The sequence below is a fragment of the Trachurus japonicus genome, chromosome 14, assembly GCF_045865225.1.
Source record: "Trachurus japonicus isolate A0001 chromosome 14, Traja_1.0".
NCBI lineage: Eukaryota > Metazoa > Chordata > Actinopteri > Carangiformes > Carangidae > Trachurus > Trachurus japonicus.
The window spans coordinates 16556058-16581946 of NC_140920.1; the positions used below are offsets into that span (position 1 = coordinate 16556058).

General features: G+C 40.8%; 3 protein-coding genes across 7 annotated transcripts; all 3 read right to left on the minus strand.

The window, feature by feature from the left end:
• Window positions 1–674: 674 nt before the first annotated feature.
• rskrb (ribosomal protein S6 kinase related b) lies at window positions 675–9104 on the minus strand. The gene is made up of 13 exons (XM_085798115.1): window positions 8824–9104; window positions 7248–7532; window positions 7076–7159; window positions 6676–6744; window positions 5994–6063; window positions 5036–5143; window positions 3991–4031; window positions 3430–3457; window positions 3043–3132; window positions 2796–2884; window positions 2411–2521; window positions 2219–2332; window positions 675–2110 (listed from the first exon to the last, which is right to left on the minus strand). The coding sequence occupies exons 1-13, from the start codon at window positions 8851–8853 to the stop codon at window positions 1874–1876; spliced, it is 1356 nt and encodes a 451-aa protein (XP_085654241.1). The 5' UTR covers window positions 8854–9104; the 3' UTR covers window positions 675–1873.
• Window positions 9105–9741: 637 nt separating this feature from the next.
• Window positions 9742–16439, minus strand: cct8 (chaperonin containing TCP1, subunit 8 (theta)). 4 transcript variants are annotated; one of them, XM_085798117.1, is made up of 16 exons: window positions 16299–16439; window positions 15708–15798; window positions 15513–15592; window positions 15269–15418; window positions 14930–15110; window positions 14735–14796; window positions 14515–14652; window positions 14166–14344; window positions 13772–13838; window positions 13600–13687; window positions 13376–13491; window positions 12735–12806; window positions 12467–12631; window positions 12075–12194; window positions 11130–11260; window positions 9742–10032 (listed from the first exon to the last, which is right to left on the minus strand). In XM_085798117.1, exons 1-15 carry the CDS (start codon window positions 16356–16358, stop codon window positions 11153–11155), a joined length of 1677 nt encoding a protein of 558 aa, XP_085654243.1. In that variant the 5' UTR covers window positions 16359–16439; the 3' UTR covers window positions 9742–10032; window positions 11130–11152. The 4 variants fall into 4 exon arrangements, with proteins under 4 accessions (XP_085654243.1, XP_085654242.1, XP_085654245.1 ...); XM_085798116.1 differs by having other exon boundaries at window positions 11126–11260; XM_085798118.1 differs by having other exon boundaries at window positions 9806–10032; window positions 11112–11260.
• A 612-nt stretch (window positions 16440–17051) lies between these two features.
• Window positions 17052–20947, minus strand: pimreg (PICALM interacting mitotic regulator). Of its 2 annotated transcripts, XM_085798121.1 has the most exons (5): window positions 20586–20947; window positions 20116–20423; window positions 19923–20018; window positions 19227–19265; window positions 17052–18020 (listed from the first exon to the last, which is right to left on the minus strand). In XM_085798121.1, the coding sequence occupies exons 1-4, from the start codon at window positions 20892–20894 to the stop codon at window positions 19235–19237; spliced, it is 744 nt and encodes a 247-aa protein (XP_085654247.1). In that variant the 5' UTR covers window positions 20895–20947; the 3' UTR covers window positions 17052–18020; window positions 19227–19234. The 2 variants fall into 2 exon arrangements, with proteins under 2 accessions (XP_085654247.1, XP_085654246.1); XM_085798120.1 differs by lacking the exon at window positions 19227–19265.
• Window positions 20948–25889: the final 4942 nt, after the last annotated feature.

A 25889-nucleotide genomic window follows, 5' to 3' on the forward strand; every position in this document is an offset into this window, starting at 1 on the left:
TATTAGGGCAATGGCCTGGTAGGAGGTGAAAGACCTCCTAATAAGGGGCAAGGGAAAGGGGGAGTATAACATTAAAATATAATAATATATAATATAATAATTTATTGTTATTATTTATCATTATTGTTGTTATTATTGACATTTATTTGCAAAATCATTTATTCATAAAAGCAAAAGCCTCCATTCTCATTTTGTAATTTTCCATTCGTATTCTGTCTCTCATTTCATAGTTTGCTTTTGTAGCTTATTGTGTTAAACAGATATTCACGTTCATTTTTAATTCTATCTGAAGAACAACTGAGATTTAAACTTTTGTTTTCTCAACCTGAAGCTTTATAAAATCACTAAAAAACAAACAAGCATATAGATGCTCAGTCTCATTTGGGGAGTGAGTATGTGTGATGTGTATTGATAGTTGAGTTGTTTTCTTCTCAGGAGAAATACCTGAAAGTGTAAGTGATTTGCTTGATGTACTATTCCCAATACAAACTGAACTGTATGCAACTTTTGGATATGTTGCAAAAGGGGATTTCTTAACTGAATACAGTCGTGCTATGAGAAGTGAAGCAGTGAAGTGTTTTGCAACATATCACTGAATGATATGTTGAAAACCATTTCAGTTCTCCCTCTCCCTTTGTTCAGGCAATCAAATCAATGCAGAGGAAATCAGCAGGTCACTGTGCATTAAGAGTTTAATATCCCATCTGTGCTACATGTTAATTACAAAAATACATTGTAACACACAACATATAACACCAAATAGCATCCAAAATATTTATATAAACTTTGTAAAGAGGAATTTATAAATTAGCATTTTTGTGAGGAAAACAAAAACAAGCTCAGGATCACATGTGTGAGGCATTCTGGGTAAACATCGGGGCATATTTTACAAAATCATAATATAATCTGATGATTAGGAAAGTGCATGAAGGTGTAATTAGAAGCAATTGAGCCTTGGACAATAGAAAAAGCCCTGTATCGATTAAAATGTCAACTGGAGACAAACAACACTTTTGCTCCCAGCTCAGATGTGTTCTGGAGTGAACATCAAGGCTGACATGGGAAAACCAGCTAATGCTCCCCTGAGTCATAGGTTATAAATGATAAAGTAGATATTGAAGGTGATGTCTGCATGATTTTTACATGATAGAGGAGGAGAGATGTTCCTCCTCCAACAGAGTTTAGTCAGTCTGGGGAAGGTTGAGCCACAGTATGAACAAAGATAGATTATAGATTTCAAAATAAAAATCAAAGCATTATCTTCTTGCCTCCTTCAACAGAATCAAGAAATTAGTTTCTTCTGTCGACCATGGAAACGAAGGCAGAAGCTCAGAAATACACTCACTTTGTGGTTCTGTCTGGACGTCTACTTAACTACATTGAACTTGTTGATAAAGAAAAGAGGAATTTGGTGCGTTGTCTTCAACCAGCTTGACTTTTCCATGTGGGGTGAGTCTGATAGCAGTTGTACATCATGTTCTCACCACGGCCAGTCTCTGGAAAACTGAAGTAGATGGACAATAGTGCAATCTCTCTTGCACAACTATTGAGTAAATACAGTAGGCTAGAAAAAGTGCTCATCGGAGCAAGGCAAACAAGTCAGAATAAGAAAAATGAAGAGTGCTCAGCACATCACAAGAAAAAGAAAGATAAAACTCACCAATACGTGTGGGGAGGTGTTGTTTTTACTCGACTAAATAATAAACTATAGATCTGATAAAAATCCTCACCAGCTATTTTGGCTTTTGCTAAAAAAAAAAAGACGTTCAACAAGGCGCACCACACCTGTGTGTAAGGGTGAATAAGTGTGCAGAAGTACATTACTGTAGGCCTTCACCTTTCCTGCGTTAGTAATCGTACTGTAAACTCAATGTCACACAAACACTTCTCTGCGTGGACCTTTTTCCTGAGCAGGCTGCAGTGGCTGCATCGGGCCTGGCAGCGGTACAACTGTGTGAGTTTGTGTGTCGGCGTCCAACTGTGTGTCCGGCGTGGCTGGAGGGCTGAGCAGTGAGTCATAGTCGAAGCCTTTGAGAGGCTGCAGAGACAAAGTGAGACCTCTTCGAGCTTTGGCGGCTCGGTCCGGTCTCTCTCTCAGCTCCAGGATTACCTGGACAGTGATGATGAGATTAAAAAAAAAAAAAAAAAATCATCAATGCACTTTTCTTGCATACAGTCTTGTGTTTGAGTCGACTACATCCAGACAGACATGAGTTACCTCCACAGGCTGGCGCTGCAGCAGGGCGAGGTCAAAAGTTGTTCCATAGAAGAAGGTTTGGCGTTTGAAACGCTCGAGGGTCCTCAGACGGCGGGCGGGAGTCTTGCACAAAAGCTGCGGAGACAAACAGGTATAAGTCGAAATAATAAACACAACAAAACAAACCTAAATCCTGGTGAATGCGGTCATTACCTCGGTTATTAGCAAGGCGAATGGGGGGCTGAAGCTAAGGGGCATTTCATAGGGAAACCCCCTCACTTTCCTCAGCATGCTGCAGTGGTCTGGTTCTGGAGGCACAGGGAACTGAGGAGAGTTTCAGGTACATGAGGAAGAACAGTTATGACTGTTTTTACACTTTTACATGACAAAACATAACAATAGAAAATCCACCTGAGCCTTTTATGTTTAAATAATTGAATTTAAAATAAAGGTTTATCACAATTGGGTGTAAGGTTTCCTCTGTTTTCTGTTTACAGCAAAAATTCACGCTCAGCTGTGTCACTGGAGGAGTAATCGTGAGTAACATCATCAGCTTGTCATGCAAGACGCTCTGAGGCTGCTGGCAACAAGAGCTCACCTTCCCAGTAACCAATGAGAAAAGCAGGATTCCTAGCGACCACCAATCAGCTGCGTGGTTGTAGGGTCCACCACTCAGCACCTCTGGGGCTGCAGACAGACAGAGCATGTTCACAGCCCTGGATGTACTGCACATTTGTACATTAATATATTTGATTTTTAATACAATATAGTAAAAATGCAAATTCCAGCATCCGCAGCTCTGGCAGAAATTAGCTACCGAGGTGGATTCACTGTGCGTCTCTCACCCATATATTGGATTGTTCCACAGATAGTAAAGGCTCGTCCTCCTCTCTCCAGGCGACGGGACAAACCAAAGTCAGCTAGGCGGAGGTGTCCTAGAAGAGACCATTTCCTCTGCATCATTATAAACTCACGACACATGACACATCCTCACTGATGCAGTGAAATATTTATTTATATATACTATGCCCGACATAATCTGATCTCCTTAGTGTATGTAATTGGATGCACACGCTGTTCCCTGTTCTCAGTGTTGACACATACATGTACAGTTTGCATTAATGTGTATTGACTGTCATCTGTGCACAGTCAGGATGTTCTCTGGAAGCTTCTGAGCTTCTGTTAGACACCAGAGCTATGCTGCTCTCTGCTGGGCACAAGCCTTTACTCACCGTTTTCTGTCAGCAGGATATTCTCCATCTACACAAAAGAGCCAGAAAACACTGAATTAGACACCCATAACTAATTATTACCCCATGGACTTGACAATAAAAATAAATTTGCCTTGGTTTCTGTTCTTCTTATTATCAAATTTGAACAGTTTTAATAGTACAAATGTAATAGAAAATCACCTGTTTCTTGTAAGAGAAAACATTCAGAAGCAAAAGCTAATAGCTAATCAGGAAACACATGTAATTTACTGCACTTTAACTGTACTGAGATACAATTCTACTACAAGAATTATAAACAAAAGAGAGGATTTTTACTTTATCAATGAACTGACTGAAAAAACTGGAATTTACAATGTGACAGATAAGAAAATATTAACGTGAATGAAAATAAACTCTGTACTGGTTCAAAATTCACAAACTTAAGATCATTGATTAAAATCTATAAAACATATTCAGTCTGTAAAAGTTTTTCCTAAGAACCATACAGAGTATTCAATATTTAGTCAGTCCATTAATCAGAGTGCGTTCGGTTTCAATTTGGTCCCTGTGTCCATGTCTCACCTTCACATCTCTGTGGATGATCCCAAAATCATGCAGAAAGCCTGTCAGGACAAACATATAAATGTAAATATAAATGAAAACATGTTTCAAAATCGGCTCTGTCTTCCTACTACTGGCACTGCCCTAACTTGTGGAATATCCTTTGAGAGCTCATCCCATTTTAATTAGGTGTTCTTTTATAATTACTTACAATTAAATAACTGTGGGAAATTTGATTAGGGCAAATTTGATCTAATTCTTTCTGTAGTAAAAATGGTGAAGGGTATCATACAGTGGCTAGAAAAAGGATGTGAACTCTTTGGAATTACCTGGATTACTGCATTAAATGTGATAAGATCTTTTAACTAAGTTCCAAGAGCAAAACACCTAACATTCACATTGTTGGTGAAAAAGTGGACCTTTGATGCTCCCTCCATGCTGCTTCGCCTTTAGGATGATGTTTTCTTTGCTGAAATGAAGCTTAATTTCGCACACCTACGTGTTCTTTCCAAACAATTCAACCTGAGTTTCATCAGTCCATGGAACTTCAGTGGTGCAGCCATGTATTTTTGAAAGAGCGATAGCATGGTTCGATCATTCTGCATTATGCCTTTGGAGTCATCTTAGCTGGATGCCCACGATGAGAGGGAGCGACACAGAACTAAATCATCTCTATTAATAGACAGTTTGTCTGACAGGAGATGAGTGAGTCTGTGACCCTGCAGCTTTATGTACATCCACAGTTTTCGATCACAAGTCGTCTGAGATCTCTCTTCCAAAAAGCAAACTCAAAATGTTGCAGTGTTTCATAAATCAAAGCAGCTGTGACCCACACCTTCAGTCTTGTTTCACTGACTCCAATTAGCTTTTGTTAATGTCATTAGCTGAGGGCTTCACTTACTTTTCCAGCCTAAACTGTCAATGTTTGAATGATATTTCCAATATGGATAAAATTAATACATTGATGTGTGTGTTAGAAATAATATTCATACATAACAATTGACTTACTTTTTCTCTAAGTGAGCAGGTTGAATCATTTCTACTCAAGCCCTTTGACCGTACTCACCGAGCGCACTTCCCAACTCAGCCGCGAACACTCGTACTGTGTCCTCCGAGAACTGACCAATCATCTGCCAGTAGGTGTACAGGTCTCCTGTGCTGCAGTAGTCGCACACTGTGGGAACAGACACAGTGTTAAAACACGCCTCTGTCCTGTGACGTGAGGTGAAGAGGGGTAGTGGAAGTCAGCGGGATGTGGAACACACACTGGTGAAAAGAATTAGGAGAAAGAAGTACAATCTGGAAGTGAAGACGGTATAAAACAATATCCCTCTATACTGGTATGAAGTGGGCTCGGGGTGCAGAAGTGTACAGGCGTGTGTGTCTGGAGAAATGGATCACCCTTCTCTAATTGAAGAAAATTACATTTTGGATTGCTATTACACATGAAGAAGAACAGAAAATGTTTATCTAGGCTCACACTCCATGTTCATTTTTATGATTATAGAGATGTGATTCAGTGGTGATTCACCATTTAAGCGAGCAGGGGTGTCCTTTCTTTTAAATGTGACACATGTATTCTTGCTGAGCTGCAGCAGTGTTCAACATCTGGTCCCCGGGCTAACACGCTCTTTTCACAGGGGGTGGGGAAGCAAACAAACTGGGTCACACTTTCTGAGTCACTGACTGATCTGGAAAAAAAAAGGGTAAATTCTCTGATGGAGAAGAAAGGGGGCAAAGCAGCTACAGGATGCACAGGCAGTGGTTGTTTGGGGTTGTGGGGTTGTAGGGTTTTGATTGAGAGAGTTTGTGTTTCAAGGTGCTGTACAAAACAAAACAAAACACAGGGAATTCAAAGACTTTACAGGTAGGGCTCTTTGTATTTTGTTGTAGGTGTTGGGTTCAGGATTGTGGGTAGACCCTGGACAAGACTACCAGTGTCGAGGTGAAAATAAAATGGAACCGGGGGGGATTTGGATAGTGGATCTGGGTTGGATTGGGTCACTGGTCTCTGGCTGACTCACTAATGTAGAGGTGGCGCTGTGTCTGCCAGCAGTCCTCGAGGTCATGGACAAATGGGTGGCGGACCTGACGCTGTGAGCAAAGGTCAAAGGTCAATCTGGAAAATCTCACTTATGGCCATCGATCAGAGAGAAGTCCATATTTTTTTTCTTCACTGGGTCCAAATGAGATATATGTCTCTCTCACAAATTTAGTAAATCTGACATAAAGACGCTTTGAATGAGACACAGATGCATCGTTACAGTGGAAAAGGCGAAAAAATTACCTCCCACGACTATACTCAACATATCTGTGGCGGTGTGACTCTATTCACAGCGTAAGCTTCAGTCTTACTCAGTGTGTACTAAACTGAATCATTCTAACAAGATTTAGAAAATGTATTCAGAGATTTATAAGAACATCATTTGCATAAAGACACATTTTTGTGGGCTTTTTTGCTCATTTTTATACCTTTTATATCTTTCAGTTTAAAAGTGTAGCTAAAAAGATGAGTCATAAGTATAGATTTAAAAACACAATTAATAAAAGTGATAAACGATGCTTTATTTTGTATCTTGTATGAATAATTGAGTTTCAAGTCCAACTACTTTTACATTAGACACCTTAGAAATGAAACGCATTAATGTCTTAAACATTCAAGAAACGTATTCTCTATAGTTTCCTGGCTCTGTTCTGGGTACTTACCTGGACTATAACTTCTTCTTTTGACTGCTCCAAGACCCCGAGTCTCAGAATCTCTGATTTAGGTATAACCTGTTGACCGACAGAAATACTGACCTGAAATAACACTACACAGGACGTACACACAGCACTAATATAATGTGCACAAAGATATCTATTACACAATTATAGTTAACTTCAAAAAGTCTTTATGTTGACTTTATGGTAATAGGATCATTAAATTTCTGCTTAGTTTTACAGATGTAATCTTACTCAGCATTTCAACAGCACAAAACTGTATACAAGTAACTTTATGTTCCTCAGGTCTACAAATAATCACATTGTATATTACTGTGTTTGTGCAACTGGCAGCCCATTCATGGCTTTGATGACTCAAATAAACATATTTAAAAGAGAGACTTACTTTGACAGCATAAGTTTTCTGTTTGGCCTTGTCCTTCACTTTCAGAATGGGTCCAAAGGAACCTTTGGCGATGTAACCCAACACCTGGTGGAGTGAAAAACCCAAGTCATGTATTATTCAGCCATATCAAACCTTACCCATTGGTGGCATCTATGTTGGGATTGAGGTCTACCTGAAAGTGTTCATGTCCAGGCACAGTTCTGTGGGGGAATTCAGGCAGGAACATGGTAATAAACCCCGGCAGACACCATTCTGCTCTCAGCTTGTCTGGGCCGACTCCTGCCAACCTCAGGACGTGTTCTGGTATCTCAGCGGACTTTCCTTGGAGCATTCGACGCTGGCCCAGACGCAGGGCAGGAGGGGCTAGACGACAGAGGCCTGCTGGGATAGACAGTCCTATACTCGAGAAGAGGCCTCGCCATCCTGATGGGAAGTCCTCCTGGCCGTCAGTGGGCCGCTGTAAGGGATGTGGGGGGGGGGGGGCAACAAGGAAGAATGCACCAAGAAACAGTGATGGCACTGGTAAGCAAATGGTGCTGCGGGTGTTACAACAAAGAGTATTTTATAGCATTGTGGATTATGTCACTGTCGTCTGGGACAATATTAAAAAATATAATAAAAGTCTTAAAAGTTCCAGAAACTCAGACTTTGTTAATCCAGAGACTTCATTTGACAGCGTTGGGTCACTATTATGCAAAAGCAATGTTTTTATACTGGACCTTTTGTGAGTATGTAGAATAGAAACTCATGAGCAAACAGAGTTGGTAAAATTAGGTTTATTTTCCCACTATTTAACCAGGGAAAGTTTCCTAATCATTGCTTCATATTCACAGAGTCGGGAGCTCCGAGTGCAAACACAGTTCTTCTGCTGTTGAATTTACTCTGTAGCTCCACTTAAACAATTGGACATGTATTTATACAGCAAGGATCTGCAATTAGGTTCATTCATGGGGGGAATTTTTCCAGCACTGGTCAATTAGAATCAAGTAGTTTGATAGAAAATGGAAATACGGCCCTATGTGTTGCTGACTTGTAGCCTGCAGTAAATTTGTGAATGATGCAAAATCCTGGGGAAAACAATGGATATGTGGTGCTCAAATTTTCATTGAAGTGGACTGTTCTTTTTTGTGATTCAACAAGAAAAAAAATATGCAGAGTACTCTAATGCTGCAGTCACTCAGTCACACGAACCCTATTCCTCCTCCCGGGGCCTTGAGCTGCAACAACAGATCTGATGCTCTGTGGAGCAAGATGTGTGTAATCAACCGTACAGGATGTTATTATCAAAATTAAGGGACACATGGACTCATCCATAGTCACTCAGCTGAAATAACTGACATCAATGGGACATTGCCTGACATCTGACCAGAGGATGGCCTATCTCAGGGTTTAATTCTGATTGATGAAAGCTGTTCAATTGCTTATGGATTTGTATAGGTCAATAACGGAAGCATGTTAACCTGGTCTTCAAAATAAGAGCACAAAAAATACAGAAAACTAATAGAAAAGATGATAATGTGTTATAATACCTAAAAAATGATCAAGTATAACGTAATATACTTACAATTTAACAACAGAAATGTGACATGTTGTTAAAAAAAAAAGAGTAAAATAGTTAGCCTACTCAGCACCATGTTGGCACCGCAGCTCTTCCCTGTGGTTTTTGGGCAGCAAAGCATCGCCATGGAAACAAGGAAGCCTCCCTGCCTGCGTCACACCTTAGCAACCAGGAATCTGAGTGAACTCACCTTCCTGTTTTTGCTGCCGTCGGCCCCCATCAGTGAGCCAGGACATCGACACTGTAGCCTCAGTGCGACGGCTGCTCCTCATCCAGCCGCTCACATTGCAGTGCGCGCCCTCTCTCCAGCCTGTCTGCTGTCACATGCACCACTAACACACTAATGTACGACTAACAGAGAGATAACTAACACCCTGAATCAACGACCTGCAGGTGATCGGGGTATCCTGGGGAAAATGTGATAGATATGGCGACATAAAAAACAAGTTAATCCCGACTATGGGCAACGTCAGAGCAAATCCGCCCACATCTTTGCCGTCCAATGAGACAGCAACCCGGTGGAGTTCAGCTCCCCCTGCTGCTCTCTGTGGCCAGACCTGCGTGCGGTAATTGTGCAAAAATACAATGCAATTTTCTTGCCATTATCTTCTGCATATATTTTTTTGTGTGATGGGTCTCATAGTTTGCAGAGAACAAATACAGGCAGCTATTATAATAGATATAAAAAAAAGGGATGGGTGCAAAATTATGCATCTTCAATCAACCTCGCCAGCAATTCTCCAGTTCACCAAGTCTAAAAATAGACGAGTGCATGCATAATTTCTGCCGCCTTGGCATGTCAAAACCCACAGGGCAACATGAAAAGTAAATTCATGCATGTATGTGGTATCAACCATGAGCTTCAAGGGAAGATGCAGCTTTAAACTGAATCAAGTCAGATGGAAAATGAAGAGTGGTTCTGGGTCATAATGGTTCCAGCTTTCATCCTAGTTTTCCTTTTTTGAATTATAGCAAAAAGCTGAAAACAGGGTAGTATAAATAAATTAAAATCTATGCTCAAACAATGGCCATGAGTACACAGTACTGTTTCCTGCTGCACACACAACGCACAATAAAGTAAAAAAAAAACACAATCCAAACAATGACATGACAGCCCAAGTGCTTTTTATTCGGGACGAAGAACATAAAAAGCAAACAGTGCGATCTGGACATTTTACTTTCACATATTACTTTGTTTACCACTGCATGGTAAATTCTACAAAATAAACCAAACTGTTGAGCTTTAAATAAACAAGTAGAAAAGGGTTTTGTGAATCCATGTGGGAGCGTTCAGGGTTAGAGGCACATCAGCGAGGCGGCATCATGCTCAGTCATCCTCGTCGAAGTCCTTCCTGCCCTGGGGAGGTTTGGGTCCCCCTGCTGGTTTAGCCATGATGATCTGAAAGAAGACAAGACAGCAGTTATTTAATCCTTGCTCGCTAAGCTCTGGGATCCAAACGGCAGGCTGTGGGCTCTGAGGCAGGGCACCAGGTTGCAAACTCTGACTGTAAAACAAACATGTTGGACAGCAGCTGGCATCAGGGAGAAATAAAAAATCTGAAAACAGCATTATCCAGCTTTGTAAACGTCTCGGTTTAGCAAAAATTGCAGATTCTGAAATGGCTGCCATGGCTTTGCCTTAAAATTCTCTGCTCAAATTCATGCACTATTGAACACTTTCAATAGTTATAGAGGAGATTTAAATCCTTACATATGCCATATATGGTCATTTCTGGTGATAAAATATTCATGAGCACACATGAAGATACTACACTGTCAGACAATGGTGTTTGAAATGAGGAGAAATTATGTAGCATATACCCTGAATGCTTTTAAGACACAAATTACATTAAAAACAGATAAAATACATCCATGTATTTTCAGTGTTGGAATATTTACAACACAAAAATACAAAATCTTAGAATAAGTCTTGGTAAAAAAGGCAGGTGAGGCAATGGAAGCTCTGATAGAGTGAAAACACAAGAAAAGCACTGATGTAATAATCTCACACTCCACTGGTAACTGTAGAAAAGAGCAGATGTCTGATGATTGTCTCAGTGATTGTGCTACATCTTATGAAGAAAATGCCCTTCATATAACAAAGCCACAGCAGCCTCCAGCATCTCATCTCATCTCATTTACATGCTCCCTTCATATTAAAACACGTTACATGCAACCTGAGAACGTCGACTGTGAGGAAAAAAGAGTTCATGAGTGCATGCAGCATGCCAACACACCACACTGTATCTTTTCAGTGCAAGTTTAGTCTGCTGTGAGTGACACACCTGGAGTTATCAGAAACACCTGTGAAGTGGTTCAATTTAATCAACTTCATAAAACATTTCTGCATCGAGCTCTGTATCACACCCGGTGTTGTTAGCGGTGACAGGCAAAAATACACGCGTCTCTCCATGGCCTGTGAGTGACTGAGCAGATCCGTGTGAGTCCAAAAAAAACCCAAAAGAAAAAGCCACACACATTCCAGGACCTACTGACAAGAGGGCGTGTGTGTGCACCCTCTAATGATGAGTATCAAAATGATCGGGCTCCTCGTCCCAACTGTCCTTGTCCCAGTGGCCTCTCTGCTTAGGAGTTTTGGGTCCTCCTGCAGCCTTAGCCATGATGATCTGGGTTGTGCATATGTACACACATACTAACATTAACTACCTGGAGCTACTGACTTGCATATAAAGGAACATTAGTTTTAAATCACATTCACAAATACAAAGAAAAAACTGAATGTAAACAATTTATGAGTGAAATTATCAGCTTTTCTAAGACTAGTCTAACAGTGTTCCTGTACAAACCTGTAGCACAAAGCTGATGGCATGTGAAGTTGTCATAAGTATAAGCTAAGAACTTGATATGATGTTGATATGACCAGATGAAAAAGTGATAAAACTGTAGGAATATAATCACATCACTGACTCTAACCTTTAACATAAGTATTTATAGGAATAGAGATCATTTTCAATACAAAGAGGTTTTATGTTCTAAATGCAGGGGTTATTATATTTGACTTCAGTTGGGAGTGAATATTTTTACATGATAAATAAAATATTATAAATATGCAATGCAGATCAAACAGTGTTTTGTTGTTTTAAAATCATTGAACTTTAAAATAATTCGATCTATCAAAATATCTATTGTGTTTATTATTCATCACTTACTGTGAACTCTTTTGTCCCTGTCAGGATACTATAGAAAAGATTATTAATTTTTTCCCCCCAATGAGCTTATTAAAGTGAATGATATTGATCAGGATGCTGAACTGGCCCTCTGAAGTTATGTTACCATGGCGATCTACCGAGTTAAATGTGACCTAGCATCATTTTTACCAGGAAACCTGATTTAAGCCGAGTTAAGCTTCCTAAACCCACGAATTCAATGTACATGTTATGTTATGGTCATTATGTGTGCAGTGAGTATTTGTACACACACCTGGTCGACTCTCAGTACTGTGATGGCAGCATTGGTGGCCATTTTGATGCCCCAGTGTTTGACCATGTACGGCTCGAGGATACCAGCTTCGAGCATGTCCTTCACCGCAGGGCCTTCTCCCTAAAACACAGCATGACATCCGTCAGATAAAACACACAAACAGGCAACTCAAGATACCATACGACAAATCCTGTTTTTTTCCTCTTACAGCAAACAGCCAATATTGGTTGTGAACAAGAAGCCTTCTTTTGGCTAGTCTTACTTATTTTCTATTAGGCTGATTGACATTATTTAAACTGATAAGATGGTCTAATATGAGCCGGACTTTCAATACAATACATTGTTCAATCAATTTGTAATGAAGTCATTAAAGTGTTCCTGTGTTCACGCACCTCAATATCAAAGCCCATGTTTTTGTTTCCCTCGTGATGAGCAGCGTACAGCTTAGAGATGAGCTCGCTCGCCTTCACGCCAGAGTTCTCAGCCAGAGCACGTGGCAGCGCCTCGAAGGCTTCAGCAAACTTCTTGATGGAGTACTGCTCCAGACCAGGGCAGGACTACACAGGGGGGAAAAACAGTCACTCTGCAATCTATCAGACAGACAAACAAACAAAAAACAAGGCAAAAAGAACAGCCTGTTTCACTTTAATATCTTCATACCTCTCCATATGAGGTGATCTGTTTGGCCAGCTCAATCTCAGTGGCTCCTGCTCCGGGTACCAGGCGCTTGTCCTAGAGACAGTTAATAACACAAAGTGAAGCTGCTGTTCATGACAGATGTAAAAAATAATAATAATAATAATTTTTTAAAAAATCTACATAAACCTGTGGATTAAATGAATGAATAATCAACTGTGTCTCAAACATTTTAATTATTTTCAATTATTTCAAAGCTCAAATTGAAAAATGACACGTCAAGAGTAATACTGTTTTAAGTATGAATGAATGAATCTAGTGCACTACAAAATGGTTGGAATACTTTCAAGATGTGGTCATGTTATAACTGTGTATAGCCCACATAAACAAAGACAGAACAGCCATGCTTAAAAAGGGGAAGTATTAACAGGCCTAATTAAGGCACAGACCAAAGACTTGTCTGGGCAGTGTCAGTCTAAACAGAGACGGGGGATGGATGGTGTGTGTGCACTGTACTATGTCCTATTGAGTTGCAGTAAAAAACATTAGTACCAATAAAGTATCAACAGTGAAATAACTTTAACTCTTCTGAATTTTCTGCACATAACTTTTTTACTTAACAGAGGTATTATAAAATCAAGCAATGGTCCATTGTGCTGACTTACCCTGACCAGAACCTTGAAGGTGTTGACTCCATCATCTACAGCTCTCTCAATGTCGTCCAACAGGTTGTCAGTGGAGCCTCTGATCACCACCGTTGAGATGGCGCAGTCCTCTTTCTCTGAAATAATCAAAACCAAACAACATGTTAGGTCTAAACAAAAAAAAGAAAAAGAAAAAAGGTTCAATATGAAATTTGACCAGACTGGATCAAAGAGCAAAAGTTTACCATGTTTGAAGATCACCACCTGAGTGTCGCCCAGCTCTGTCAGGTACACGCTGTCACAGCGACCCATCTCATCTGGAGTTGGAGCCGTCTGAGAAAAAGTGTAAAAGTGTGATTTTAGTTGATATAATGGTTCGATTCATTATGGTTCAGACATCTGACCTGAATGACTCACCATCCTGGGCAGTGCCACAGCTCCCACAGTCTTACACAACCTCCTGAGGTCCCACTTGGAGTTAAGCCTGAGGGAGAAGAGGAGGATTTAAGGCTCAGAAGTACAAGGTGCAATACAACTATATTAATAACATGGTTATCATCAATAATGTGGACTTTCTTCTCAGATGCCATGAAGTTACAGACTGACACATGATGATTACAAAATATCTGCTTGTCCCAGAATGTTTCAGAGCCATGTAATTTAAGAATACCCCAAAGACGACTTCCAAGTGTTTTGCATACAAACTCAGGGTGGAGAGTTGCTAACTAATACAAATTATGTATTATAGATTAAAGACATTTTTAAATGTTCTACACAAACTGGGTTTCATCACAGGTCCTGCTGGTCTTACCTCACCACCATGAGCTTGTACTTGTTGGCGTAATGCAGCGCCATGTCGGCCACTTTCCCTCCTGTTACTACCACGGTGGCGCCGGCCTCCTTGATGGCCTTCACCTGGGCCTCCATCATGTCCTCCTCTCCCTTACTGAAGTCCATGAGCTCCTGTGCATTGTTTATCAGCACTGTGCCCTTTGAAAATAGTGAAGACCACAATTAGTAACATAATCAAAATCATGGTTTCTTCTCTTTTCCTTTGAACCCTAAAAAGTAGCTCACTCGCAACTGGACTTCTTACAAAATACCACTCTCAGATTTCCATAAAGAATCAAAAGAGACATAATCATTATAGTTTCCATTACCTTGGTCTCTGTCACCATGCAGTCGAAGGGGCAGGAGAAGACTGCGATCTTTGCATCCTTAACAGATGTGATGTCTCCCTCTGCCTCCTTTTTAAACACCATGCCATGAAGCATGGAGGACGCCGTCACGCCACAACCCTGAAGACACCACAGACATTAACTTACAGAAACACACCACAACACACATATTACACTATATTCAACAGATGAGATCACTTACCAAAATCTTGCACACTCTGACGCTATCAACATTGAAACTGCCGGACTCTGGGAAGATGGACACTGCAGCGCAAAACCAACACAGACACGATGACCATCAGGGAAAACAAGGTTTATACTGCCACCAAGTTATTTCTGTCAAATGATAATGGTGATAACCCCAGATTAGTTTAGGTAGTCTGATCTGCTGACTCACCACAGGCCTGTGCGATGAGGTCAGCAAGGAAGTCCTCATTGCCATACTGTTTGCTCATGACTGCTGTACGGATCAGAGATGTAGCCTCTTTAACATCGTGCAGGTTCTTGGCTGAGGAACATGTGCAGTCTGGAAGGATCTCTAGAGTCTTCTTGCACGCCATCTCATAGCCCTCAATCACCTGTGTAAAGATAACAGTGACATTTAGGCATCAGCTGCAAAAGCAGGACTGAATCCTGCTATTTAATGCCAACATTTTAACCCTAGCTGTTCTATGACAACATATTCTGAGCAGTATGGTTGTTGTGATGATGACGACCAGTGTCAGCATCTATTTACCTCAGACACAGACAGACCCATCCTGAGCAGCTCTTCAGCCTGCTCCAGCAGAGCTCCAGCAAAGACCAGAACAAAATTTGTACCGTCTCCAACTTCCTGTTCTTGCATGTGGGATGCCATTACAATCATTTTGGCTGCTGGATGCTGCACCTATAAAACAACACACACAGAGGAAATCAGTTAAATCATATTTAATAAAATGTATACAGTATGGAGTGTGTTGTAGAAAATAGTTTTTCCTCACTTCAAGCTCTCTGAGAATTGTTGCAGCGTCATTGGTGACAAACAGCTTTTCCAAGTGGTTGATGACCATTTTGTTCATACCTGAAAAACATTACAGTTTAGTCTTCACTGAGTTTGGTGTCTTTATCAAGTTAAAAAAACAAAAAACAAAGACTTCATTCAATTATATGTCATGTTGCCGGAGGTGAGTGCTTACCATTGGGGCCATAGGCGGAGCGTGTGGTCTGAGAAAGCTCCTTACAGGCTCTGATGTTACGGAAGACTGCCTCTTCAAGCCCTGAATAGTGCTGAATCAGACCACAAAACATCTCAAACATCACATTTCAATGGTCTTGAAGTCACAGGAGTAATTAATAGTATTCTGCATAACACCGAATACACTAGAGAAACACTTAGCAGGGGGGAATCTAAGATGTAATGAAGATCGGGCTGACCCAAAACAGGAAGCATCAGCATCTGAGAGATGAGGTGACAATCAAAGCCTCTAGTCATCCCTGACAGTCAGATAAACGCTGTCTGGGTGTGACTGCTGTCCGACAGTCTGCATCCACCGCTTTACACACTCAAACATGTTCAAGTGCTTGAGGGGACTGTTATAGACGCAGAAAGCAGCCCCCAGTCCACGCTAGCAGCCCCGGGACCGGCAGCCCAGCGAGGCCCGGCTCCTTTCTAGAAAACTCTCCGCACATGACGCGCTAACTCAGGGGCTAACGCTAACTAGCATGCTAGCTCAGAATAATCCACTCAAAGCGAGAGAAAGTGCCGTAACGTGAGGATTTAGACTCACCTTGGCGCCATCCTTCAACATTTGGGCAAAGCCCGGAGCTTTGGGGACGTGAAGGGCCATTTTTTCGGATGTTTAGCTGCCCGGCGATCCTGGAGAAGGTAGCCGCGGCGTGGGTTCAGCTCTGGGTACAAAGCCGGAGAGACCGAGGGAGGGGCGACTTCAGCGAGGCGTGGGGCTGGCGACGGGGAGCGGCGAGGGTCAAACGGAGCGACTCGCGTTTTATTCCGCCTGCAGTGACCACGAAGCACCACTAGGGCGCACTGTTGACCAAATGGTTCACATCCAAAAATACACCAGGAGGAATGTTTACTCCATGGCAGAATGTAAAATACCTCATCAAAGGGCACCTGTTTTGACCAATAATTATTTAGTGCTCATTTGTTACAAAGGGGTGTTTTATCAAATTGCTACATGAGACAAACACAGAAACAGCAGGAAAAGCAGTGCTATTTGAGAACTGTGAGGCTGCAACCAATGAGTACAGTATTTGTAAAACCATGCGCAACAGTTATTTTCTTTGAGAAGCGACTTATTTAGTTTTTAAAATGGCAGAAAATTACTAATATGAATTTTCTCTAAATTAGTGTGCCAAAGTGTGGCAGTCGGCAGTGCAATTTATAACAATACATTGTATTTTATAAAATATGAACGAGAAAAACAAGAAGCTCATTATCATTATTCAGAGACTATGTAGAAATTTAAACGTTAAGAGTAACACCATCAATTATGTACACAATATAAACTCAGATTACTTGAAGAATATGTTTTATTATGTGTATTTTTTTTTCACATTTGGACGCAATATCTCACTTTGGCAGATGAGAGACATTTTGCTTTATTTGACACTGTTTGCTTGACAGTCGCTAAATGCATGACCTGGTGAATATGGCTTTATAGCATCATCTTTGTCGTCGGGTAACGAGCCATCCCATCTTTCCCATCACATAATCAGATGATGTGTGTACAATATTGGCGCATGAATCACCCACAGGCCATCAAAAGTGCTGACCTATTAAATCCCATTCAAATACTATATAAAAAAAACCCCTTTCATAGAAAATACACTTTACAATTTGGCATAATCAAATGACATTTAAAAAAAAGGTGTAACAAATGTTAGTAACATCATTGTAACATCATTGCATACATACAAAGTAGAGGAAGAAACACTCCCTCCGTCAGTAAATTCAGAGTTAGTCCTGCAGATATTTTGGTCTCATGCAGCATCTCTTTTAAACTTGATTTCGTGAACTATCAGAAACTTTCTATGTAGAGTAAATACATACGATATGTTAGTATTCTGGAAATGTAACTAAGACATTTGGTTGTAGCAGCTATGACAAGTACAAACAGCACAGAAATCCCTTTGGTAGCTACACAACTAGCTAACCTGAGAAAAGTAAACACAAAAATGACACACAACACAGATATATAAAAAAAACAAGCTGCCACGTAATAGTCTCCCAATACAATGACAATACTACACGTAAATGCTCCAATAATAATGTGAATCACAGCTACAAAAGGTCCCGTGTTTTTAAATGCGCACACACTTATATAATTCAGTTGGGCTTGTAAACAGTGTTCACAGCTGTGTGGGCCCAACCTCCAAGTGTGTTTGAGAGGTTCGTGGCTCGACGTGTGAGGTTCGAGCGGCTGAGTTTCCCGCTGGGGTCCAACTTCCTCATCACTGATCCTCCAGGACGTCCCTCTGTTTTGGTTCTGCAGAGAAAAAGAACAACGATTACCACAGGAAATAGTCTATTCTCCTTCTTTTGTTATTGGTTAGTGTTATAAATGTAGATGAACTTAATTTTGTGTACTAACAGTTGCCATATGAATTATCTTTTTCTTATCGATATCATCTTTTTAATTAACAAAATAAAGGCAAATGATCAGAACACAATGTACATTTAGAAATATGACTTTCCAAATGTTTTAATTAACATCTATAATTTGGACAAAAAAAATATAGTTTCTTAAAGGGATAGTTCAACATTTTGGCAAATTGGCCCATTGCCATAATCCATATAGTTTTAGGAGTAGGTTCAATACCTTTAATTGTCGGTGCGAGATATTTCTAGAACCACCGAGCAGAGCCGATCAGAGCTACGCTATGGAGGCTCATGGGATTTCTTGGTTTCCCTCATCAAACTATTAACATTAATCAAATACACAATCCAACAACTCCAAAACGCTCTGGTGGACAAGTTGTGACCTGCACATTCACCACACTATGAGATAATAACGGAACGTTACGAGACTGAGTTGTTTTCGAGGCAAATGCAGAGACTACTTGCCGAAAAACTGCCCCCGACGGGAACGCGCATCAGCACGAATTTGCCTCGAAAACAACTCCGTACAGCTTGCGGCTCTGCCCCGCTGTTCTAAAAATAGCTTGCACCGACAATTAAAGGTAACAAACCTACTCCTAAAATTTTAGGGATTATGGCAATGGCCCAATTTGCAAAAATGTTGAATTATCCCTTTAAGGCTTTTCTTAGGCTTGCACACATACTGGTAAGGAACTGATAAGGCGACACAGAACAAATCGATCTGTAAAGCAAAAGGGAGTAAAGGAGGAAGGAAGCTTGAGTCTGATAGAGAAGATGAGCATCCTGTGCTTGGACAATGTGAGTAATTCATCAGCCGCAGCTGCCACGTAATAGTCTCCCAATACAATGACAATACTACACGTAAATGCTCCAATAATAATGTGAATCACAGCTACAAAAGGTCCCATGTTTTTAAATGCGCACACACTAATATAATTCAGTTGGGCTTGTAAACAGTGTTCACAGCTGTGTGGGCCCGCAGCTCTTCAAAGAAAGTTGCAATTTCAGACACAGAAGCTCATGCATCGAATGTCATGCACTTTCGTATCACAAAAACTCCTCTGGTTTTAGTAGCACGTTTGTTTGGATTTACCTTCTTCCCTACTCCATAATAAGGGAATAGTCGAACTGCCTGTCATAGGAAAGGAAAGCAAATTTGTGTTTAAATTCCCACCAGCTGTACATACATACATACATACAGCAAGGAAAACATGTGGCTGCATGTAATTCACACTGGTAACGGACAAGGTCACCGTGCAGGAGCCTCTCAGCTTTCCACAGTGTATCAAATTGTTTCTGGCTGCTTTAACATTTTGAAAGTCAACACAGGAAGTGATGCAAACATACTCCAGACTCTCTCAAGCACATTTTTGTCATTTCATCTGGCCCCAGTTCCCACAGCCATAACCCTTCTCCTCCCGCTGTTCCCCACCCCTCACTCCCTCCTCATCCGAATACCAAGAGCACAGACCCAGATTCAAACTGAAGTGGGAAGAATGTGGGTGGGTCGGGGGGAGGGTGGGAGGTCGGGGGGGGACCAACAAGCTGCCGCGGTGGACTGGGATTCTTTGGGTGGGAGGGTGAGGAAGCACAGGGAGACAGTGTCATTCCTGTGTCTCCTCTATACAGACCATGTATGAACAAAAGGAAGTGGGCCTGTGGTTTCCTCAGATATGAAAAACACATACAGAGACAGATAAACAGTACTTTAACTGCCTTTACATTCATTCACCCACAACAACAACAAAAAACAAAACACATTTAACACAAAATGAAGATTTTATTTTACCTGTCATCTCTGCCAATTATATCGTCAAAGGCTTTGGACAGATGTTTGAGCCTCCTGAGTCCACTGGAGACTGAATCCAGGTCACGGTCAAACTTTCTGTTACAGAAGAGAACACAAAAAAACTCAGAAACAGAATTAAAAGCAAAACGTGAACAGCAACTTCGCAGTTGGTAAATCACACAACAAGACTCACAGCCTCTGGTTCTCTGTGTTGGGTGAGGCAAAGGGACTTCGTAATGCAGCCATGCGGACCAGCTGCCTCCTGCCTCCTCCTGTTTTCACCCCCCGTACGCGGGCCTCAGGGGTTTTCCTCCCCCTGGAGCCTGGCGTCCGCCCAGGCGTGCCCGCTGCTCTGGGGGTGCGTCTCGGTGTCACAGCCCGGCCAGGTGTGCGTCTTGGGGTGCGAGAAGTTGATGCACTAGCTTCCTCCCCATCACACGTCCGCCCTGGGGTGGCTACCAAACACTCCTCACGTGAAAACTCCCTGTTCCTCTGCAGCTTCTGGGTGAAAGAGGAATTGACACAAAGATGAGTCGGGGGGGCAACTGACTGATAGATGCATATAGCTTTAAAAATGAAAAGAAAAACACTTGATTTGGAGTAGACTGGCACCTCCATGTCCAACTCAAGTAAAACCAAGTAAAACCAGACAGACTCATCTACCTGATACACTCCAGTGATGGAGTTGCGAGCAGTGCGGGTAAGTCTGCGGACCGTGCTGGGTTTTGGCTCTTCCTTCACGGTTTCCCAGGTAGGATTTTCAGGGAGGGAGTTGGTTTGGACGGATCGCAGCGGGAGCCGCTTACGCAAAGACATTCGCAGGGAGTTAAGTGAAGATGAGGACCGAAGCTTGCGGAAACGGTCTGGAGCCTCGGGGGAGCTCTCTGCACCATCGGACTCATCCAGGACTGTGTGAGCCCGCCAGACTCCCACCACAGCTTTACCAACTCCATCCATCACCGAAGACGCCATGTTGACTGAGCTGAAATAAGACAGCAAAACAGCAGAGAATATTTTACAATAACAATAAAACACATGTTGAAATTTAAGTGCTTCACACAGATTATCAGTACATAAAGATAAAGCCCTGGAACAATCATTTGGAAATTATTGGCAGTTTCTTTCTATTACAAAAAAAACAAAACATGATTCACCAATACCAGTGATGAAAAATGATTGATAGTTAAAAGCAGAAAACTACAATACCACAATTGCAGTCAAAGGTTTGGGGGGCCTAAAATAAATATCCAACAGGGCTCCAGACTGCCCCTAAAATTTGAGACTGTGCAAGTAAATTTTTCATCTACTTGCGCCTGTGCAAACAGTAAATTTGCTATTTTTCATTGAAATGTGGTTGGGGGTACTCAAAGAATCTGTAATCTGTCATTGCAGGTGTCAGGCACATGCAATGTAGGATCATGAATGAAAGGGAATTGTGAATATTTGCTTTGAAAGTCCATTTGCAGTGTGCACCCCCTAAATTTTCTGCTTGCACTTCTAAAATTTTAAGTTAGGGGTCACTGGGCTCCTAGTAAAAAAAAAAGTTAGTCTGTTTAACATTTTCTTCTATTTCAGTACATAACTTTTGAAGAATCAAGTAATGCATTGTGAAGTATAAGTAAATAAAAAATGAAATATGCATTTAGAATATGATAAGATTGTAAAGGGTCGACAGCATTGTGTTTTTTTTAGATTGAATAAAATGAAATATGAAAGAGAAAATAACCCTTAGCAGCCCATACAATCGAGCAGTTGTGTTAGTAAAAAAGTCCGAGTCTATTGTGTGTCCAGGATTTCTTTCTTGGCAGACTGCCCTACCCTTTCTAGAAAATCAATGGAGGATGGGTTCATTCAAAAACACTACCAGAGGAGGCAACAATAGCGATCTGAGGATATCATTTAGGTCAGAGATATCAACGTTAATCACATGTTTTCGCTATTATCAACAGAGGTGTGTTTAACATTATGTCTTTCACACATAAACAAACAAACAAACAAAAACCTCATGTGCCCGTGAACACACCGTTAGCTTATCTTCGGTAGCCCATTCACGTTAACACCGAGCTAAATCTTCGTTAAACAGTCTGCCTCATTAAAACAACACATACTAAAAAAAAAAACAGTTATCCACCTGTATCCTGAGCCGCTAGTTTATCTGCAAACGGAGACTGTGTCCTCTGTGCTTCAGCTCACTGCGGCTGCTGCTGCTGCGGTTTCTTTCTTTCTCGGTTTGAATTTGGCGGCGACCACAGAACCGACGCACAGACACAAACGCATCACCACGCCCCTCACGTAAGGGACCCCAAATGACGTAATACGTACGTCCATGGTTACGTCGTTGTAGAGATTCTTCTTATGGTATTTTCTTTTTTACAGTCTATGTATTTTCTGTAATGTTTAATAATTTGAAAGAGTTTTGACTGTTTGAAAATCGTGTTTGATTTAATGTCAGTACACTGCAACAATTGATCTTCATGTATCAGTTCTATATTTATTTTGGAAGGCAAGTCAGTGATTTTCTTTCTTTCTTTCTTTTTTATTATTGAAGGTCTATGAATTACATTTTTACAGAACTTATGTAGCTATATAGAATTAATATTAGCTGTTCATGAAATTGTAGCTTCAGTGTCCTTAGAGGTTACTAGAGGTTACTGTAAGCTCAACAATCAGGAGAAGTATCAGCTCCAATAGTGTCTGATGGCTGTGCACCCTTCACAGATGTGCATAAATTGCACCAGATCCCCTCACTGAAGGTAAGCTGAGATCATTTGTACTAAACAGGCCCTGACCTTAACGGGGTCATCCCTATGTTCCCACAGCCCTATGTTCCCTCAGCCCTATGTTCCCTCATTTCTAACTTTTGTCGTCACTGAAAATTAGGCCCTATGTTCCCTCAGCCCTATGTTCCCTCATTTCTAACTTTTGTTGTCACTGAAAATTAGGCCCTATTCCCACAGCCCTTTGGTCCCACCATTGGTTGGGTTTAGGCAATGAAGAAAGGAGTTGGTTAAGTTTAGTAAAAAGACCAGGTAGAGGCTAGACAGGCCAGATAGACAGAGTCCAGATAGGTAGAGAGAGTCCAGAGGGAACATAGGGCTGAGGGAACATAGGGCTGAGGGAACATAGGCACGCTCCCACTTTAACACTTGCCCACTACACCTACAAAATAAAATGTCTCCTGGGATGGTGGCAGTGCCTTTTAGGCCTGAAGCTGAGCTGCCTGAGTTGTCATGGCCTACTCAGCAGGAGGTGGCAGGGAACAAAAGAGGTTATTGTGATTAAAATGTGTTGCGTCACTCTTTGTTCTGACTCTGACCAAGCTGTCTGGACCACTAACTCACAATGTGCTCTTTTTTTTCTTCTTTTTTTGCATAGGCAGATTAATCAGCTACTGGCTTTTGCCTGTTCCAACTATTGTTATATTGGCTTTTAAAAATCCACAGTTGGTCGACCTCTACTTAGAACGTAAATAGTTTATTTTGTCATGTCGACTCTTTGCAGATTCACCGTATACACTTCATCTTCATCATTATACCACCTACCTCTCTGCAATATATACTTTCAGGTTTTTCTAAGCACAGTTAAATACACAACGGAAGAAATCAAATACAAATGAGCAGAGCACAGACTATGTACAGGTGTCACAGTTTTTATGCTTCAGTCTAATGCAATAGTCTGTCAATAATAAAGATAAGCTTATCTTTGTGAGCTTATAATATCCCATTTTTATTGCCTTGGCATGATGTTGATTCAACTTGGCAAGTTTTCAGGCCGTGTCATTGGATTGTTACATATTGAGAAATGTTTGTAATTTCTTTCTGCCCCATTTATGATGAAGACTAAATCTTCCATAATATTGTCCAACCCTATATAAATCTCAGTGTAAATGGCTGCTGAAAGAAAATTAATAACTACTTTAATATAATAAATACACAAGTCTGTCTGTCTCTTGGATTGACACCAACAGAACAGAGTGGGTACAAAAAGGTCAATGAATAGATTTGTTCCTTGCTAAACTCAATAAAACTTTTCATTTTTTCCCATGAATATTATTCTCTGTTTTAGCACGTTCACATAAAATGTAATTACAATACACAGGAGGGGCTTCAAAGTGTCCAGCAGGTGTCACCGTTCACCTGCATGTAAAATGCTTCCAGGCACCAGTGCTTTGAAATCTTTGTCTTTTTGGCCACCTATTATGTTTTTGTCAGGGGTGATTATAAAGTCATTAACAAACCAGTGTTTCCACTTTTCTAAATATTTAATCTACCTGTTATTTTGTCTCATTAAACAGTTTGTGGTGAACCTGTGTACTGTCAAAGAGGTTTGGGGAATTAAATCTGGATAAAATGGGTTCCAGCTTGACAGCAGCACCCTGGTGTGAAACAAAGCAGAGATCATTGTAATAGTTTAGGGACAATGAGAAGATACAAAGGGGCCGTTTCTCCATGATTGGGAAGTCAAGTGGAGGCCCCAGATGTTTCTTTTGTCTCAGTGTAGGAGTCTGACTCGTGTTTGCAAAAAGTGAGATGTCTTTTCAAACAAATGTTTAGTAGCTGAGGATATCCCAATAGACACAAATTAGACATTTCCATTATTTATCATCACTGACTGGACTAAATGGTGAAGTCTGAGACAGAAAAATGTTCAGTGGTGTTGGGAACAACCCAGCAGCCTCTTTTCCGATAAAACCGATGAGTCAGACAATTAACATGTCCTTGTATTGTATATTTGATCACCTCTTGAAGCTGATATCAAACCTGCGCATTCTTGTCAAACGTGCTCTTGTCCTTGATTGGTATTGCGCTGTTTTATGTGAACCTGTTAAGTGTCTCTTTATTGGTAAGAACACAAAGCTCTAGACCTTGACCCTAATGACACGGCAAGTTCCGATCCTTTTGTCTCGTTAAGAGTAAATGTATAACATGATTTTAACAAGCCTGGATTTTATTGTCAGGAGTCAGGAGTTAAAGTTCAGTGCAAATGTGAAAACAAGGATTTCAGCTCTCAGTCTTTAGATGAACAGTTACTAAACATGCCTGTTTATTCTGTTGTTCTTTATAAAAGATGCTATTTTTTTGTCAGCTAACCCTAACCCTTAATTGTAGGCTATCATTTATGATTTGACAAGAACATATAGGATAATATGTAATATGTATGAGAAACCCACGGAAATGAGTTATGATATTAGCATGTTTTATGCAAATTTCTCCCATTTGTTGAATAGAGGAGCTCAATCACTGACAACATTAATTCACTGCCATCAAACCATGACTCTCAAAGGGGCAGGTGATCTTATGGCACTTTAATTGAAAAGATACATAACGAGACAGAGAAACAGGTGAAACTGACAACCCGCTTTTGCATCAAAGGATCAGGATGTATCACACAGTTAAATAAAAAGTTTAAGCATCATTTCGAGGTATTGTTGCAAACTTCACAGATCCTGCTGCAACAATCCAGTAGCTAATCAATAGTTAAATACATGACAGACAACTAGTAGACTACAGTATAGGCAAAGGACATATTAACAAAAAATGCTCATTTTGTTTTATTGTTTAGAGTTAAATTGGTAACACTTATGTCTTTAATGGTAAACAAGATGATCGACCAGCAGTGGCCAGTTAGCTTAGCATAGCACAAACACTGGAAACGGAAGAACTAGCGTAGGTATTAACTCTGCCCAGTGCAAACAAAACACACCTACCAGTACTTTTAAAGCTTACTGATTAATATTGCACCCAGGTCTACTTATGCTCTGTTGGCCTGGTCATTGCTATTGCGTCATGGTGTACGCGACCACTATAGGCCTTGTTGATGTTCCCTGCTTTTAGTTTTTAGTATGTTTTATTTGAACTCTGTATTCTAATCTATCTGAGCCCAATCTATCTGAACTTGCCAAAGACGAATTTCCCCTGCGAGACAAATAAAGTTGATTTGATTTGATATAATATGTGTTTTTTAAAC